The sequence below is a fragment of the Coregonus lavaretus genome (genome assembly GCF_964263955.1).
Source record: "Coregonus lavaretus genome assembly, chromosome: 16".
In the NCBI taxonomy this organism is placed as follows: Eukaryota; Metazoa; Chordata; class Actinopteri; order Salmoniformes; family Salmonidae; genus Coregonus; species Coregonus lavaretus.
The window spans coordinates 16,587,344-16,607,529 of NC_140003.1; the positions used below are offsets into that span (position 1 = coordinate 16,587,344).

The window sequence follows — 20,186 nt, forward strand, 5'->3', positions numbered from 1 at the left end:
ATGAACACGAATGAAATTGTATATGTATTCAGCTATTGTCCGTTTTGTCCGTCAAAAGTTAAACTCAAGTCATCTATTTCGGACGAGCTTCATATGTAAAAAGGCGGACATATTGTGCATTTATGGACAGACAATCATCTCTGTTGTCCATCATCCGTCAACATATGACTCCCGTTGAAAAACAATTGTCTTAATCTGTAATTTCCGGACAAGAAAAAATGCCTTTATTAATATTGAGGCCAGTTTTACTCTATAGGGGAATTAAAACACGACATAACTGTGTGCACGGTTATATTCTCATACCATGCCCAGGGGAAAAGCACACCTTTTAAATGGACCTAATAAAGAATGGCCTTTCATCAGAGCGTCATTTAATTGCCAAGACAAATATATCAATCTAGTTTACATTTCCCCGTTTGACTGAATGGTTTGACCCTTTGCCTCAAGGTGATAAAATGAATTGCATAACGAATTTCATGTTCCATTCCCCCTTTTCTTTGTTTCTGTATCAGAAAAAATGGGTCCACCTGCTTACAGAGCAGGCTAGATGATGTATGACTCTTGATGGCTGGGGTTCATTAGCATGTTATGAAAATCGAATCAACGCTTCACTGGCTGAAATCGAACAGCATTCCTTCTGTTGCTGTCAATCCAATATTCTCGACAACGCTCTTAGGCATATGCAAGCACGCAGAGCCAGGGACTGAAAAGGGGTGTGTGGTACTGTACAGTGGCCTGTGGAGATCGCCGTACCAATCAGACCTACTGTATCTGTGACAGAGTACAGCCAGGTCTAACTCACACACCATGTGGCCTTACCTGAGAGACACTTACACCATTGCCCTTTGACAAAGGATCAAGAGCATTTAGAGTCCTGTACTTCACATTGTTTAGTCATATTACCTCTTTTTTTGGCTGCTGCTTATACCATGTCAACCAATAACGTCCAAAGAAAGCACTTAGGTGTCAGACCCTTAAGAACAATGGGGAGTTACTCAGCTGTTACCGGTGATACATCAGATACTGTTACACAGATCATCTCATCCACCAGCAGGCTCTCTTGATCCTGGGGACAAGGTTACACTGAAGAAAGCTAATGTTTCTCTGTCTGAAATGGGCATTGCTATCCGGGATCCTTAGGACGTCCCTACCCTAAACCCTAACCTTAAACCCTACCCTTACCCATAATCCTTACCTAACCTTAACCATTTTAAATGTCAACTTCAATGGGGGTAGGGACGTCCCAAGGATCCAGATAGCACGGACCATCATGAGACCCGTGGGTATATCGGAAGATCATCAGAGGGAGTAATCGTGGCACTTCTCACTATCAACAACTACAGACAGTCGACAGTAAAACAGACAACCCATTTCCAACAGACACACAACTATGTCCATGTATAATGCTGGCTATGGTTTATTCTACACATTTCCCTTTAGGACTAAGCAGCTTACCATCTCTATCAATCACCTCACCTCTGTATCTCCCGCCGGTCACTACCTTACCACATACATTCACTATCATGCTTTCCAGGGTGACTCTACAACCTATACAGCATTCACTATACACACACATCATAATGCATAGAGCATGTTTTAGTTTATTATTTAAAAAAATTGTCATTTAGCAGACACTCTTATCCAGAGCAAATAGGGTTAAGTGCCTTGCTCAAGGGCACATCGACAGATTTTTCACCTAGTCGGCTCTGGGATTCGAACCAGCGACCTTTCGATTACTGGCACAATGCTCTTAGCCACTAAGCTACCTGCCGCCCCACATGTTCACATTCAAAAAATAAGTGGAAAAATAGCAACCCTATATATAGTATATAAACCTGTACATCCACTAGAGCTATTGAATTATTTAATAATGATCTTCCAGAGAGGCTGTCCAGCGACCATCAATTGAGCCAGCAAGATCACATTAATTACAGAGCAAGACTTTGGAGATCCAACTATGGATCTGCCTGTATAGGTAACAGGAAGAGGAGGGGAGGGGGACACACTCAAGTAAAGCATAGGTTGCGCTAATTAAATTATGTCAGGCAGCAGGCCCATTATACTACAAGGCTGCATTACAAATAAGAGGCTTCAGCCAATAGAGACCAGAGGATTGACCAGTAAAGATGTGATTTAATAATGAATATGACTAAGGCCTTGGGGACCCACTACTAATGTAGGAGAAGCCAAGAGGACGTGACAGCGTTGCAGTAGGCTACTGTACACCTAAGCCTGGCTCTTAATTATTTCAATAGCTACACAAGCTGTTTACAGTAGCTAGTTGAGCTAGCTAAGGATTGTATTCATTCTAGTCAGACATGTTATGCCATTGAGCCCATTGCTGCTGTGCCAAGAGTCTTGCGGTGTTGCATCTAGTCTCCCCATGCGCACAGCAGTATGTCTCCCGTTTCCCTCTGATGTCACTAGGATTCTCTCTAACTTGCGTCAGCAGCGCATGTAGCACTTTCCAAATACATTTAGCTGTGATTGCTCTTTATGGAAGTGGCATCAAATATTGATGTAAGAGGAATCCACACCGAGACACATTCTCACCATGCAGCTGGCTCTTATTATTCAATTTGATGTTGAATAATTCCAGACACTTCACAGATCAGGTGAAGATGAATGATCTAGTTTCCTGTGGGTCTTATGTGTGGCTCTGGAAGCTATCTGGGCGGGTTCACAACCCTTTAAACGCCTTTATTGGCTGTGGAGCTACGTTTTGACAGAACACTTTAACAGCACTGAGTGGCTCTAACTTCATGCAGGCCACTGCTGATTGGGTAAAACAAGCCTCCTAATGCCACCACATGACGTCTAACGGTGCTGATTAACTGAAAACGATGTGGGGCGATGGAACAACTGAAGCCATTCCTTTTCAATGGAAGAGAAGCGGAGTGGGCGGGGGACCGTTGGGCAATATGACCACGGGCGAGGGAGCGTGAACAGAGCAGGACCTAAGTTGGGGGAAGCCAGAGATACTGTATATAATGATGAGATGGTCTAGTCTCCGCCCTAACAATAGGAGTCGTTGTCCCAAAGGCGGGAAGGCAGGTGGTCTGCTTATCGGTCTGCTTATCGCTGTATTCACATTTTGATGGGAGTGGACCCTCTCCCTTCACCTCTTCCTCTCTCAGCTTTCCCCAACTGAGGTCCCACCCTGTTCACGCTTCCTCGCCCATGCTCGCGTCGCCCAACTGTTCCCCCACCCACTTCACTTCCCTCCATTCAAAATGAATGGCGCTTCCGTTGTTTCATCGCCCTCATCGTGGATAGTGGATCTTAACAGAGAGTCATTCTGGACAAAGCTAGCGTGGCTAGGCGATGCATCACTGATAATTAACATGCACTGGCAAGACACATATGTTTGAATTCTGTTTAAAGCAAGACGATCTTTTATAGTATTGACTAGTAAATAATTACTCATTCAGAAATACAATCAGATTCTACCACTTCCATGATTGTAAACATAAAAAGGGAAAAGCGTTTAAAAAAACACATTGAAACAACAGTAAGTGTTGCATCAGCGCAATAATGTCAAGATAGTCCTAAGTCTTTTCACACACAACCTACAATATATTGCTCCTGCGACATATTCTCCAGAAGTGCTTTGGCTATAAAGTGCTCTGGTTCTTTATGGAGCTTAATTCCAGTAGAGGATTGAGAGCCTTTAAATCGTGATGACTATTATGGTGTCCTTGTGTTCTGCAGACTACAGTTCCATCTGCAAGCTGAGAAATGGTGCTGACTAGAAAGAATTGAGGACAAAGGATGCAAACTAAAAACAACATGTAGTGTGATTTTACATTATCAAATACACAGACACATATTTTGTCACATTAATAACTGCCAGTCATTGTAGTGTATGCTCTGTATCATCATTATTCAACACACTGTGTTACTCCAGTATTACCATGAAAGATATTTCTCCCAAATTCACATTTTAAATGTTTAATGAGACCTTCAACATTTGTAGAGTTTTTACAAACCTCATGCCAAACGGCTAACCTTGAAGATCACATTGCAGTGATCCCTGAATCAGGGAAAATCTGCTAATGGGTAACAGGGTGAATCAACCGCAGAGAAAGAGGGCATTTCATGAAAGGTTACAGGCCCAGTCCTCCATAATGATCATCACTTCAAGCTGAAATTGACACTAATTACACTGATTTGCTCCAAGGGTCTGGCCTTGTCGAGAGTGAGCCACACTACATCATTTCAACATCAGTTCAACATGAGTGCAGCCAATCAAAAGAGCCAAGCACCATTTCCTGCTCTGTGTCACTGAGGGCTGTCCGATGAGGCACGGTCGGTCGAACTCATAGAGAATGATAGAGGCCTCTAGTGGCCAAAAGGTTGTTTTAGCACGGGCAGCGCCATTGAGAGTTTACACCATGCTTCCGACATTTTAAATTAGTCAAAGTAGACAACTTGGTGGGGATTCCTATGGGTTGTAGCCTCACTGGCGCTGCCCATGCTGTCAAGCACATTATAACGGCAAAGCTATAAAGATGAGTCCTCTATCTATCTCTATGGTCGAGCTGCTCCACCCAGCCCTCTTGACAGCTGTCAGCCAGGGAAACGAGTCAGCACCACGCGCCTCACATGATGCTAGTCAATTTTCAATCTCTCTCTAACTCAGGCTGTTATCCCACCTGCTTCAAGATATCCACTATCATCCCCGTGCCCAAGAAAGGGAAAGTAACTGAACTGAATGACTACCGACCTGTAGCACTCACTTCCATCATCATGAAATGCTTTGAGAGGCTAGTCAAAGACCACATCCCCTCCTCCCAACGTACCACTGGGTGCACACTGCCTGCCCTCCAGGACACCTACAACACCAGTGTCGCAGGAAGGCCAAGAAGATCATCAGGGACCTCAGCCACATCATGCTGAATAGCCACCACTACCATTGAGCAAGTTGAGGAAGCTAAACTCCTAGGTATAACATTGGATGGTCAATTATCATGGGCAAGTCATATTGACAAAGTTGTTGTGAAGATGGGGAGGGGTATGTCTGTTAGAAAAAGATGTTCTGCGTTTTTTACACAAAAATCAACTGTACTAGCTGTTCAGGCTCTGATCTTGTCCCATCTTGATTACTGTCCGGTAATATGGTCAGGTGCAGCAAAGAAAGACCTAGCAAAGCTGCAGTTGGCTCAAAACAGAGCATCACGCCTTGCCCTTAACTGCACATACAGAACTAACATCAACAACATGCATGCCAGACTTTCCCGGTTGAGGGTTGACGACTGCTTCTCCAAGTTTTTATGATAAATATTACTGTGATGAAAATTCCAGATTGTCTGCATAATCAAATAACATTCAGCTCAGACACCCGTACATACCCTACAAGACATGCCACCAGGGGTCTCTTCACAGTCCCCAAGTTCAAAACGAATTCAGGGCGACGCACAGTTTTATACAGAGCCATGACACTCAAGCAAACCGCAAAATTACCTTTAAAAACAACTAATGGAATGGCAGGGACTGTGAGGGGACACAAACACACAGACACACTCTAACACACACACATCATCTTTTTGTTGCATTGTTTATATTATTTTTTAGTTGCATTGTTTGTATTTCGTTGTATTTTAAATGTGTGTGACTGTCCTATCAGTGTTTCAGTGTTTTGTTATTTGTCATGTTTTGTGTTTTTTGTGGCCCCCAGGAAGAGTAGCAACTGCTTCTGCAAAAGCTAATGGGCATCCAGATAAACAAATAAACAAATGTCTCAGCATCATTCTATTAGGCCATGTCTCAAGCCCAAACACTAGCAATATCCGGGCAAGACTGATGCCACGGTTACCATACAGCCTCAATCATTTCATTGGGGTCTTTAATTTAGATGTAGGGGACAGGAGAGGAGAAGGTGTACGGTGTATGGTGACAGTACCGCCATGGAGCCCAGCCCCCCACAATGTACTCCCTCCCCACTGTGGTACATAGACATAATAAGGTTCCCCCTCCAAAGTTATCAGCAATTAACCCATGGTAAACTATCAGCTGTATTGTACAGCGATACAGGACTTTATTGTCTGATTTACTGTCTTATTATCGCCTCACTTAATCTCTGTTATCATACAGGCCAGGACTCTATTATAGCAATGTGAGAGGTATGATTATAGTTGTTAATTGTACTTGAATACCAAATTGAAAATGTCTAATCATCGGCCATACCCATTGGTCTGGTGCCATTCCCTCCAGAAAGAGAGAAAGAGACAATGCTGGTAACCTCAGTCCAGGATTGTATTTATTTACATTTTCAAATCTTAATTTTGGAACATTTCCGATAGGACCTTGGCTCCAATGAGAAATCCTGTCCTCTCATTATTTTCTACAAATGTACAGTGGTGAAATTGACCCAAAGTGTTTTTTACAGTATTTGCTTTAACTCAATTTGACAGGCAATGTGGCGGAGCCAGGACTAAAACTTGAGAATGTGGGAAGAGACATTGTTTGGCTGCCAATACCATTTAAATTGTTGCAGCTCAATCACCTGACAGGTGTATTAACAGGTATACAGACAATACACTTTTAGACAGACAGGGGAGTGTAAACTAGCAGTGTTCAATCAGCTAATTTGACACAATAACATTTTAGGATTATCTTTGTTCAGTATCAGTAGTGTTATAGTATAGTATCATGGAAAACAAAATAATAATACAAGGACCAGACACTGCACCATGAGGTCAAGTTATTTGCATATGAGTAATTCCATTGGTGTATTTATCCAATAAAGATAACGAGAAAATACAATTATGCATAAATTAAACCATTATCCAAGCTCCCCAAAGTACTCTAATCCTGTAGGGAATCAACATAACACAATTTACAGAGCGTGGCATTTGAGAACAAAGCGATATAATATGTTTAGCTATAGTAATATATTAAATGAGGGTGCAGTATGTTGGTTATAAGCACCTATTTACAACAACAGATGGGGGGAGTCTACACAAAATTAAACATTTGCAGCAATTGCTTATGTGGTTAAACCATGGAAAAAGTAATAGTCTGTTTGAAAGGCTTCACTTCATACATTTAATTCTACAAGGTCTTTCAATTAAAGCATTACTGCATTGTAGCATGCAGCTTCCGCCGTCCTCAAATGCCAACATTACTAATTCAGCTGTAACCATCCCGTGCATTAGCGTGATGCTAATGCAATGTGAAACGTGCTGAAAACACAGTGAAAACACTGTGTTAGTCACACCACCCATTATACACAGTGGGACAACTCTAAACCTTTAATCATTGCATGCTACCTACCATAACACATCTGAATGACAAAATCTACAAAAAAAATTGTGTTGGGTTTCATGTTTATTTTCAAAGATTCCTCTGCGTTTAGCTTCATGCAATTGTTTTTTTTTTCTGAATCTAGCAGGGCTAAGAGATGCACTGATGAAAGAAGACAGCATGTGCCTTGGAAATCTACCCCTACACTGCACAACTGTGAGCCACATCACAGGGCTGCCTGCCTCTGCATGGCCGTGGAAGGGTTTGAAGTGTGTAAGTACAGCGCACCAGTGTAGGCTAGTTATGCCTCTATCTGAGACTGGCTAGTGATCTAAATGAGTAACTGTGCCAAATAACAGCTCATTAGAAATCAGCAGATCCCATCAGGAAGATCAATGCGAGACGCCAGCCCCTGCCTACTGTACTGGATCTACCTTATAATTTTTTCATTCACGCATAGATGTTTGTGTCTTTGTCTTGGGTGTAAATATCAACTCAGCTCATCTGCTGACAGCGTGAGCCATTTCAGAATGTAAGACATGTCAGTAAAACTCGCTAACCCTTGTGTGTATCCACAAACAGCTTACTACTTACTGTACAACCCCAGTGTTTAGTCACTTTGGCTAATACGTACCTATTAATGTGGTGGCAAGGAGTCAAAGTTTCTTTTAATTCCATTGTAAATGTCATCTAGTACTAGAAGACAGTGTAGTTGGAAGCGCCTCTGTGGATGTTTCAATTCTACACTGAATGCAATTGGTATCTGGATTACTTCACAGTAACAGAGTCACTAAATACTGCAAACTGGATGTCTTCTATTTATACACAACTTCCATCAATTTGTCTTATGGTCCAAGATAATGAAAGCCAGTTTTTGTACATTTGAATAAAAGCATGGCAGGCTAAGCCCCCGTTACTGGGGGTTTATTGTTAGAAAGATAAATGATGGGGAAAAGCAATTAGTTTTGCTCACAGACATTAATGCTTAGGTAATTATAAAGTACATGACCAATCAGTCTCCACTGCTTTCCAACGTGGACAGACAGCCATAAGGATGACACCACTCCCCCTGCACCTCTGCAGGCCTTGCAAACACCACAGCTATTGACCGTATCACTGAAAAAGAATTGCCACTTCTGCTCTAATGCAGGACAATGTTAGTGTTACCTAACCAATGTGAACATCTGCTTGAACTACAAAACTCGTATCTCTGCCTGAAATGCACAGGTCAGTATTTTGTAAAGCATAATAATGGTATATATTCCCTCCTGGCCTTATCTCTCATTTAGTCGTTACCAACGGAATGAGAGCAGCTTAATTAAGAATGGCTTAGATGGCTTTAATGTATTTTTTTCTATTCATTTCAAGTGATTCACAGACAAGAAATCATCAATGGTCTCTATAAGTGGTCTTAATAACACGGCACACATTTCACTCTGTTTTCTGCCTCAGTGACTTAATTGTTTCTGGGATCCTATAAAAAGGATGAGGGATGATCCAGAGACGATGGAGGCATGCCTTTTTACACATGAGATAAAACAGAAGTCTATATCTGACATGTCAGGACCATTATATGTGTGGACTCTCTCAGAATGCGGGGACAATTGAAGGCTGGAACGTGTGACAGATGAAAGGGGAGAAACAGAGACCTACACTGAGAAATTCAGCACAAGCAATTGGCATTCTTTTAACACTCCTGTTAAAGTAGTTCAAAACGGAATATTTTGAGTTGTTCAATGGTAATTTAATAGTTGAGTAGTTATGTAGATATTCCACTAGTGTAGTAACATACTACAGAGGTATAACATGGTATAAAGTATTACCTATCAAACAGTCAAACTGCAAAAAATGTATTGCCTTGAAATGGAAATCAGATAGCCACATTCCAATTGGCAGGGGATATCTGAAGTAGTTGTATCCCAGTGGAGAAAATTACTGGTTGAGGAACAAGTCAGAGACATTTTACAGAATTTGGCAACCTTTTATTGATTTTATGGAGAATCTCCCCTAACATCACATTGATTGCATCTCTGTATAATCCACATGTAATGTTTCACACTCAATGTACACTACCGTTCAAAAGTTTGGGGTCACTTAGAAATGTCCTTGTTTTCGAAAGAAAAATCATTTTTTTGTCCATTAAAATAACATCAAATTGATCAGAAATACAGTGTAGACATTGTTAATGTTGAAAATGGCTATTGTAGCTGGAAACGGCTGATTTTTTATGGAATATCTACATAGGCGTACAGAGGCCCATTATCAGCAACCATCAGTCCTGTGTTCCAATGGCACGTTGTGTTTGCTAATCCAAGTTTATCATTTTAAAAGGCTAATTGATCATTAGAAAACCCTTTTGCAATTATGTTAGCACAGCTGAAAACTGTTGTGCTGATTAAAGAAGCAATAAAACTGGCCTTCTTGAGACGAGTTGAGTATCTGGAGCATCAGCAATTGTGGGTTCGATTACAGGCTCAAAATGGCCAGAAACAAATAACTTTCTTCTGAAACTCGTCAGTCTATTCTTGTTCTGAGAAATGAAGGCTATTCCATTCGAGAAATTGCCCAAGAAACTGAAGATCTCGTACAACGCTGTGTACTACTCCCTTCACAGAACAGCGCAAACTGGCTCTAACCAGAATAGAAAGATGACTGGGAGGCCCCAGTGCACAACTGAAAAAGCCATATCTCAGACTGGCCAATAAAAATAAAAGATTAAGATGGGCAGTCTGAGATATGGCTTTTTCTTTGCAACTCTGCCTAGAAGGTCAGCATCCTGGAGTCGCCTCTTCACTGTTGACGTTGACGCTGGGGTTTTGCGGGTACTATTTAATGAAGCTGCCAGTTGAGGACCTGTGAAGCGCCTGTTTCTCAAACTAGACACTCTAATGTATTTGTCCTCTTGCTCAGTTGTGCACTGGGGCCTCCCACTCCTCTTTCTATTCTGGTTAGAGCCAGTTTGCGCTGTTCTGTGAAGGGAGTAGTACACAGCGTTGTACGAGATCTTCAGTTTCTTAGCAATTTCTCGCATGGAATAGCCTTCATTTCTCAGAACAAGAATAGACTGACGAGTTTCAGAAGAAAGTTATTTGTTTCTGGCCATTTTGAGCCTGTAATCGAACCCACAATTGCTAATGCTCCAGATACTCGACTAGTCTCAAGAAGGCCAGTTTTATTGCTTCTTTAATCAGCACAACAGTTTTCAGCTGTGCTAACATAATTGCAAAAGGGTTTTCTAATGATAATTAGCCTTTTAAATGATAAACTTGGATTAGCAAACACAACGTGCCATTGGAACACAGGACTGATGGTTGCTGATAATGGGCCTCTGTTTGCCTATGTAGATATTCCATAAAGAAATCTGCCATTTCCAGCTACAATAGCCATTTACAACATTAACAATGTCTACACTGTATTTCTGATCAATTTTGATGTTATTTTAATGGACAAAAAAATTGCTTTTCTTTCAAAAACAAGGACATTTCTAAGTGATCCCAAACTTTTGAACGGTAGTGTACATACAACATGTAGCCTACTTCAGGTGACCATATGATCTAATTAAGCAATAAGGCCCAAGGAGGTGTAGTATATGGCCAATATACCACGGCTAAGGGCTGTTCTTTTGCACGACGCAACGCGGAGTGCCTGGATACAGAACTTAGCCGTGGTATATTGGCCATATACCACAAACCCCAGAGGTGCCATATTGCTATTATAATCTGGTTACCAACGTAATTAGAACAGTACAAATAAATGTTTTGGCATACCTGTGGAATACAGTCTGATATACCACGGCTTTCAACAATCAGCATTCAGGGCTCAAACCACCCAGTTTATAATGTCTCTTAAATATTTTGTATTGTATTTTTATTTTTGTCTGTTAGTTGTCCTGTAAGGAAGCTATTGTTACTTTGTTATATTGTTGTCTAATGTCTTTCCATTTTTGTTTTGAATGTTGTTCTTAATTGGAAAATGTAAGAAAAAAATAACAGTCAAATTGCAGTTACCTTCTCATCGTCTTCAGTGAAGAGAGCCCCTCCTGGACTCTTGTTGATGGCCTGGGCCACTCCAATGATCTCCCCATCACTGTTGTGAATGGGCATACAGAGGAGGGACTTGGTCTTATATCCTGACAGCTTGTCAATCTCATCACTGAAACGACGGTCCTGCAATCCATGGAAGATGGAAGGACATAAGCGCACATAAGTGTTAGTAAATTGATGATTTAAGGCAGATAAAAAGTGTACAACTCAACATCATAACTTCCTGTGAGAGCCTGTGATAAGGCCCTAACTCATTGTGGAGTGTTGACATTGTGTTGCATGCCAAAATGCTGTGGGCAAAACTGGTCTTCAACCATGGATGAATATGTCAACCTAAGCATCCTGCCTGACTATACCTTTAATATGGTTTTGTGTTTGATTTGCAAATGTTCAAGTGCGAAGTTATAGTTTGGCTTGGCACACACCACATTTTTCAAACACTAACTTCAGGAATATATTTGCATGAGTTGTGCATTCAATGTCTGCAGACTGGATTGTAAATCAATTGATCAAGACTACTTTGCTTCATCAATAAAATCAGCGTGAGGTCCTGGGGCCACTGGGGAGTCAGCTTGGCAGTAGTTCACATCATCCCTGGTGGCTGGTGCAACATCACATCACCACTGAAGTATAAACATGCACTTCTCTTTTCATTACAGTAGGCTCTCTTTACTTTATGTGGTGAGATCAATTTTCTGTTGATTAATCATGAGTCATCGGTCATCATAGGCTTGTGTGTATAGTGATAGATGAGGTAAGGATGCAAATTAATCAATTATCATTCTGATGCTAATTCAAAGCTGTGTGTTGATGTGCCACATGATCTCATCTGTTGCACACAGACAAACAAACACAAAGGTGGGAGTGCTCTCTCTCTCACACACACACACAGGCATACACACACCTGATAGGCATCTGGGATATTGACTGTCTCTCCATGCTCAGCAACATATCCAATGATTCCCTTTCCCCAAGGAACCTGAACTTCATCCGAGTTACTCATGGAGGGTAAAACTGTGATACCTGCATGAACATCAAAGAATTTTGATACCAATGTCTTCTTATTTGCTGAGCCTTCCACTAAGAATAAGGAACAGCGGTCTGCATCGACCATAATACACACAAACACCAGGATTTTATAGCTGAGGCTAGTTAAATCCAAGTCGTTAGATATGTCTTTTACCAATTCCAGGAAAAACTCTCTTTCGTTGTGTTCTTTAAGGTAATATTTGAAATCAACAGCTGTGGATGGATACTGAGGTATGTTCACTCGCGACTCCAGAAGTGCGCTCAGGATGTGGGCAGTGGTTGGAGGCAACGAGCTGGCTTTTCTCAGCAGAGCTCTCCTCCTCATACTTGTCAGTGGCTCCTGAGCCCTGTAGTTCACTTGCTCATCATATGTCCTGTTGCAATTCATGGCTTTGGACCTGGCGAAAGTTTTCCGCAATTCCTTCTGCGATGCTCGTCTATGCGGGCCACCATCACCTTTGCAGCTCGCCCAACTGTCTTTACAGGCGCTGACGCTAGTTTTCTCCGGCGCTGCGACTGCTGTTGTACTTACTGAAGTTTTGCTTGCCTGGTGATTCTTGAGCCATTTCTCCACCATACTATGTTTCCCTTTTCTGTTCAGATAGTCCTCAAACAACTCGGGATGCGTATCCAGAAAACTTTCCACGTCAGAGAAGACCATATTGGACACTGCCATGTCGGTTGTGTTGATGGTCCTGGCTGAACCAAATCCATACATTTGCACAGGAAATTTTCATTTATAATATTTTACAGAGTATAAAAAATAAAGAAACCCAGACGCTTCTGTAACACGACTTCCCTTAATCCATTCATAACGAAACTCTTTGAGGTCTAGGCTACATATCTTGTTGCCTTCTGTACAAAATATGATGGAGAAAATATGATGAATATATCACCTCACCTCCAATAACATATTAACTCTCAATTGCAATTAATAAAAGCCACCTCTCATGGATGAAAGACTGGATGCAAAAAAGACTCACGGACTTCGACTGTTATTTATTCAGAGAGCAACTGCTGCCGCGCACTGGCAGTGCATCATCGGAGTGGAGAGTGAGCAAATGACGTTGGCTATTGCAGCGTTCAAAACAACTGGGAACTCGGAAATCTCCGATTTCCGTGGGTTCAAGACAACTGGGAAGTTGGGAAAAAACGAACTCCGACTGGGAAAAATCATTTTGAACGGTCATTCAACTCGGAAACTCGGGCATCTTTCTAGAGCGCCGACTTTACGACCTGAAGATCGCTGACGTTATGATTTGACCTCGTTTTTTCCGCGAGTTCCCAGTTGTCTTGAAAGGACAATATGGAGCTACTACCGACAGCTCCACCAAATCTATCATGTACAGAAATATTTAGTGCAGTGTTTGCAACTTTTTCCAATTGTATTTAATTTGAGAGTTTATAATGGGTATTTACATGACATTGTTTAAGAAACCAATTAATTATTCAAGTTAGTTAGGCCTTAATATAGCCCGTATCTAGGTGTATGTGACAATAAAAACATTTGTATTTTATTATTTTATTTAGGTCTATGCAACATAACGTGAAATAAAATAAATAAAAAACAAGAGCCTTATTTGCCAAATATATATTTGGAATAATAACTATAATCGCATCATATAGGAAGTGTGATAACAGTGGCCTCTGGTGGGAAGTTACCCTGCCACGTTCCAGAACACACGCATGCATACACACACGCACACTTTTCTTGTTGTTGTTCTTTTACCATAATTAAGCTGTGCAGTGAACAACTGTTCACTTTTCCATTGTGTTTATGGCTATCCACAACACCAATTCCTTGCTCTCAATATGTTTCCACCAGGGACCTTATCTCTTGTTTCACCTGTTACAAAATGTCTGTGATTTGTAACTGCATTCTCCTCTAGAGGGAGCTGTACTCCACAATGTGGAATACGATCAATGGTCTTTCACATGTTTGCGCCATAGAGATAGATAAAGGACGAATCTTTGTATATGTGCCATTATAGCATCTGTGACAGCATGGGCAGCGCCATTGAGGCTATCCCCATTCTGAAGTAGTCAGTTTTCTTCTTCACGATTGGCTGATCCCTCCTAATGACCCGGTTGGACATTACATTTATGTCATTTAGCAGAGGCTCTTATCCAGAGCAACTTACAGTTAGTGAGTGCATACATTTTCATACTGGCCCCCCGTGGGAAACGAACCCACAACCCTGGCGTTGCAAGCGCCATGCTCTACCAACTGAGCTACAGGGGACATGACTCCAACAAGTTCACCAGGAGTGATCAGCCAATGAAGTCCCACCCAGTTGACTACATTAAAATGGTGGAAGAGTTTGGACTTCTGTTTTAAAGCCAGAGGATGAGTCAGAGTTGTATTTCACTGTTAGTTTGTAAATTTTTCAGTTATAAAACGGACAATTGTTTATTTTTGATTACAAGTATTGATGATTGGTAAAAAATTAAAAATATATAATTAAGAACTGGAGACTTGGGCCTCCCGAGTGGCAGAGCGGTCTAAGGTGCTGCATCACAGTGCTTGAGGCATCACTACAGACCCGGGTTCGATCCCAGGCTGTGTCACTACCTGCCATGACCAGGAATCCCATAGGGCAGCGCACAATTGGCACAGTGTCGTCCGGGTTAGGGGAGGGTTTGGCAAGGGACGCATGACTCAACCTTTGCCTCTCCCGTTGCAGTGATGAGACAAGATCGCAATTGGTCATCATGAAAAAGGGGGTAAAAAAAAAAAAACGGAGACTGTGTCCGACTGTTGTTTTCAAGGTAATCTACTCACGTTAGCATGGGCCGTCTATATATCCAGGTTACATCTGCTTTATACGGACCAACATCACATACGCACTAGCACAGGGTGCAGCGGGAGCAGCGACGACATCATCACATCATCCGAAGACATTGGATGAATATAAAATGTTAATATCTCGGCTGTGAGTGATGGAAAAAAATCGGCCTCAGCTACAATTATTTGAATAATTCAATGGATGTTTTGTGTGCAAAGGTGATGACTAAAGTGTCTTATTAGGAAATTGTCTTTCTGGTCCTGGCGTCAGTTAAACTGCAGTACCAAAGCAAAACTGTAGGAGCAATCGAAAGAGTGCTTCTAGAACTGCCGCTGGCCCCTTGGGAAGCCCTCAATGGCACTGCCAATGCTAATACGCATCGGCAGTGCGACACTAGAGGCCTCTCTCATTCTCTATGGTTTGCACTTTGCAGCATGTTTTATGCTGTGTTTAAAACAACTGGGAACTCGTAAATCTCAGACTTCCAAACGTTCAAAACAACTGGGAACTCTGGAAATAAACAAGCTTCGACTGGGAAAAATAGTTTTGAACGGTCATCCAACTTGGAATTCCAAGTTGGAAATTCAGGCATCTTTCTAGAGCTGACTTTCCGACCTGAAGATCACTGACATTTGACCTATTTTTTTTCCAGAGTTCCCAGTTGTCTTGAAAGCACCATTAACCCTCATTCATCCTATTCACACTTCTGTGTTAAGCTTGTGAGATAAAATGATTAAACATTACCCAAAAAACATTTAAATTTGGGCATATTGATTATGCAAGTGATGCAAGGTGTTCACACACCAATTGAAATGGTGATTGATAAAGTCAACTTTCACATGTTTACTAACCAAAACATTACTCTACTGGCTCTCTCCAAGAATGACCTACATTATATGTAACATGCATCTGTAGGTTGCAAGTCCATCACATGCAAATTGACCTGCCCTGCACAACACAGCTGATTCTGCTTATCAAGGTCCTAGTGAGCAGCCGATTAGTAGAATTAAGTGTGTTAGGGCAGGGCTGGAACAAAATGCTGCACTCCAGGAGTTGGTTTCGCCATTCAATTCAGGTTTGTTTGACCCACAGACTGAGGATTGAGAAACACTATTGGGCACTCAAAGGCGCTGAAAAGTCAATCTGACATCTGCTTTGGCCGTGCATTTACGGTGATAGGGCCTCTGCAGAAGTCAGGGCATTCATACTGCAGAGCAGAGCTGTTGTCAAGGAAGTGAGCTTGTGTTTATACAGGACCTCCCGTCAACCAATCATGTCAATGCGGCGCTATACAACGCCCTCCGCATTTTTACAAAATTTGGGAGGCGCACAGCCATGCGGTACCGGCCTCAATTTGGCCTCTGCAGGCTCCGCTATAGAGTCACACCCTCCATACAGAGTCCCCGACCACATCTTCAGATCACTCATAAATTGGTTCTTAGTCTCACACACTGGAATGGTGAGACAAGGTCATTGAAACATCCTTCTGAAACTCTGCCATTTCGATAAAAAAAATACAGCTGCCTTAGTGTGTGCTCCTGCACTTAATCACAACTGCTGAATAAAACGTATTTCTACTACTTGTACCAGATCTCAGCCTGTGGGGCCGTTCCCCTGAAAACTGGATGTGGGAACTCTGCTCAGGTGTCTTTAAACCTACGACGTTAGGTTACTGACCTCAAAACTCATTTCGGGCCTTAATTCAGAGTTTTTGCTCAATTCATACACCTTGGTTGGAGAGGGAGGCAGCGTTGCCTTCCTGATACTTGAACCGGACCAGATAAAACTAACAATTGGGATACTTGTTTAGCATGTAATTTATTCAATTAACAAACTCAAATACAACCATATGAGGTATTGGCTACATAAGACATTACCATGGTATGTAGTAGAGACATTACTTTCAAGGTGACCCTTTCAAATGAATTCCAAATCTGATTGACCGTTTCTATTAGCAAGTACTAAAACCAGTACACATACAATTAGGTTAAACTTTTTTTGTGAAACAAATATTATACACAGTTTTTGACCCAATAAATTATGGAATAGTTACAGTCTATGGTTCAATAATTTATGATGTATACTAGAGCCTGTTAAACCAGGGGATATCATTTATGTCATGAAAATTGAGGAAAATATCAAAGACAGATAACGCTGTGATAAATATGGCAACTGATCATGCAAACACCATTCAGAGTCCCAGCAGTTATGTCAAGCAGGCTATTAAAATAATTGCAACATTAGTCTGGCAACAGACAATGTATAACTGTTAAAATTCTAAGAATAAGAGTCTTAGCTCCTTGAAAGAGCCATCCCCCTTCTCCTCTGAACACTTGATGATATTTATATAAGATACAGAAAGGGAAGACTATACATTGAATAAAGCATAGACAGTAGTCTACGAAGTTGCCGACTTCAAATATGCTATAAGATCTGCACGCTCGCCCTTCTTCTTGATACCAGCAAATATCATCTTTGTTCCAGGAATGTATTTCTTGGGGTTCTCCAAGTACGTCATGAGGGTATCGGTTTCCCAGACAATGCCTGAAATCACATGTGAAAAGGACAAGTTTGGATGAGAATGCAATATGTCACTGTCAGATTCCCCCTTTAATTTCCTCTAGAATGGTGAGAGAATCTCAGACTTGTACCTTTGGATTTGTTGGCATCTGTGTAGGAATAGCCTTCAGCTTGTCCAGTCTTGCGTCCGAACAGACCCCAAAGGTTTGGACCGACCTTGTGCTTTCCTCCATTTTCAACAGTATGACACTGGGCACATTTCTGGACAAATGCTTTCTTTCCCTTAGCAATATCACCCATGCTTCCTATTGGACAAAATACAAAAGAGGTTAGCTACTGTACCTATAAAACACCAGATTATCTCTGTAGTAGTACCCAAAAACACAGAAATGGAGGGAGGTATCCACCTTGATGTTACATCATTTCCCATGACACGTTGCTGACAATCCCAAGGGAAGATTATTTGTTATGGTGGTTCAACATGCTGACTGGTCTTTCATAATTGACAAAGTCTAAAAGGCATCCTTGGGACGTCCCAACTGACGTCACCCCATTGAACTTGATATTTTACCCGGTTAAGGGTTAGGTAAGGGTAAGGGTCAAGGTGGGGTGGCTGGTAGCCTAGCGGTTAATAGGCTCTCATCTCTAACATGTAGGCTCAGAATTCCTTAACAGTCTCATTACAAGTCAAAATGTTGAACAAGCTTAATTTAAAATTACTTTACCTGTTGTCCGCTGATTGTCGATGGCGCCCTTGAGCAAGGCACTAAACCCTAATTATTTCTGTAAGTCTACTAAATAACTCAAATGTAAATGTAAGGTTGGGGTTTAGGGTAAGGACGTCCCAAGGATCACACATTGTAATAACGTTTCATAATTTGCCCCACGTTATATTCACTCGCCACTAGAGGCGTTAAGACTGTTGCGCAACCAATGCAGTGCTATGTACTACTCGCTGGGAGAAGTAGGATGACAACGTACCGGCATTTGGGTGTAACTTAGCCAACTAACTATTTAATCATCGACTGTGTAAATAAGGCTGTATTACTACTTGAATTATATAACCAAGTTATCCCGTTTATTATCAAACTGTAGTTTAGGTCGTTGTTGAGGTGGCCACACTGTTAGCTACGTTAACTACAGTAACAAGATAGGCAAGAGAAGCTAACGTTAGCTAACTAGCTAGCCAAGTTACAAAACGGCTAACGTAATTTCCCTAGCTAGCTTGTTCACTCAAAAAGACGAACACAGACTACACATGTTGGCTGATATGTTCCTTCACAGCCATTGTTTGTTTCAGTTGTTCTAAGATATTCAGTTGTTTTGGCTTTAGACACGTTAGCTGGTTAACAATCTCGTAAAGTTACCACGTTTCCCGGCGGATAACTACAGTCTGAATCAGGCAAACTTTCCTTTCGAAAAAATAAATAAAAACGAAGCAATGTTCACAATAAAATAAATACTGACTACAGTAAACTAGTAAAACGTATTTGGTCAATCTTACCTGTTCAATTTAGCTATATTCCTTAAACGTTTTGTTCACCTTGAGCTGTCTCCTCTCTGATAGCCTCCTGGATCAAATGTCCTTTTTCACCCCCGAAAAAAAGGCACTCCAGTTTATAACGTCATTCGCCATACTGGCCAGTCACATGCTCTGTGTCATCACTATCATCATTATGACGAACACTGTTTTGCGTTCAAGCCCTAGATGGAGTTGAGGAAAAAGTTACATACTGTACTACACAATGGGAAGATTTCAATAGAGAGAAATAGTAATGGCGTCTTACTGTAGGCGCTAACTCAGCCATGGTTTGTTTGACAAAGCCTATGTGGAAATGAAATATGTTTTTGGAGGGTTTTTGGATAAAAGCCGAAAATAAGGTCTATGGTAAACACCGGCTTAGGATATATTATACGTTTTGTTCTATGAGCTCATCTTCATCAGCTAAAGTCATGTTTAGTGAATTTTGAAACAATCTAATTTTTGAAGCACATGAAGACTTCATAATTCATAAAGGTCATATTAACTGACTGCATAGGAGGCTGGTGGGAGGAGCTATAGGACGGACTCATTGTAAAGTCTGGAATGAGATCCATAGAACGGAGCCAAACGTGATTTCCATATGTTTGATGCGTTTGATACCAGCCATTCCTCCTATAGCTCCTCCCACCAGCCTCCTCTGACTGACTGATATTATCTCATAGAACAAAACGTATAAGATCTCCTAAACTTGTGTTAACCTTAGACCTTATTTTCGGCGTTCATCCCAAAAGCCTATTCTTTCCCCATTTTCGCCATAGGAATGGCAGAACGAACCAGAGACAACTCATTTCCGGGTTTTAGGACTACACGCTGGCGAGCTCTATTGCATACTCCACGCGTCCTCTCTCCTCGTCTCCTTCTCAAAACCCATTGGAGGAGAATATCAGAGGGGCGGGACCTCTGTCTTTCTCATCCAATGGGTTTTGAGAAGGAGACTGATATTTTGTTATCTTTTTTAAGATCAACGGGGCTGACATGTAGGATTTAGTTTCTCTCTATCTCTGGCCCAGACTCCAGTAC

At 41.5% G+C, this 20,186-nt stretch overlaps 2 protein-coding genes across 2 annotated transcripts in view; both read right to left on the reverse strand.

The window, feature by feature from the left end:
- Nucleotides 1-12,993, reverse strand: part of pde11a (phosphodiesterase 11a) — a gene marked incomplete at both ends in the record, with an annotated part of 73,256 nt that extends 60,263 nt beyond the window's left edge. The window contains 2 exons of the mRNA XM_084179056.1: nucleotides 11,253-11,411; nucleotides 12,193-12,993. Coding sequence (XP_084035182.1) covers nucleotides 11,253-11,411; nucleotides 12,193-12,993 — 960 coding nt within the window. The remainder of the gene's footprint in view (nucleotides 1-11,252; nucleotides 11,412-12,192) is intronic.
- A 3,909-nt stretch (nucleotides 12,994-16,902) lies between these two features.
- On the reverse strand, nucleotides 16,903-19,215 carry LOC311143748 (cytochrome c). Its single transcript, XM_084179623.1, has 3 exons — nucleotides 19,128-19,215; nucleotides 17,755-17,928; nucleotides 16,903-17,647 (listed from the first exon to the last, which is right to left on the reverse strand). The coding sequence occupies exons 2-3, from the start codon at nucleotides 17,921-17,923 to the stop codon at nucleotides 17,502-17,504; spliced, it is 315 nt and encodes a 104-aa protein (XP_084035749.1). The 5' UTR covers nucleotides 17,924-17,928; nucleotides 19,128-19,215; the 3' UTR covers nucleotides 16,903-17,501.
- Nucleotides 19,216-20,186: the final 971 nt, after the last annotated feature.

What these genes read in the sequence shown, in the direction of transcription:
- LOC311143748 (XM_084179623.1), bottom strand. Translation starts at nt 17,923, where the DNA reads ATGGGTGATATTGCTAAGGGAAAGAAAGCATTTGTCCAGAAATGTGCC. An exon ending in AGATGCCAACAAATCCAAAG is followed by an intron (nt 17,648 to 17,754) that starts GTACAAGTCTGA and finishes ATGTGATTTCAG; the next exon opens with GCATTGTCTGGGAAACCGAT.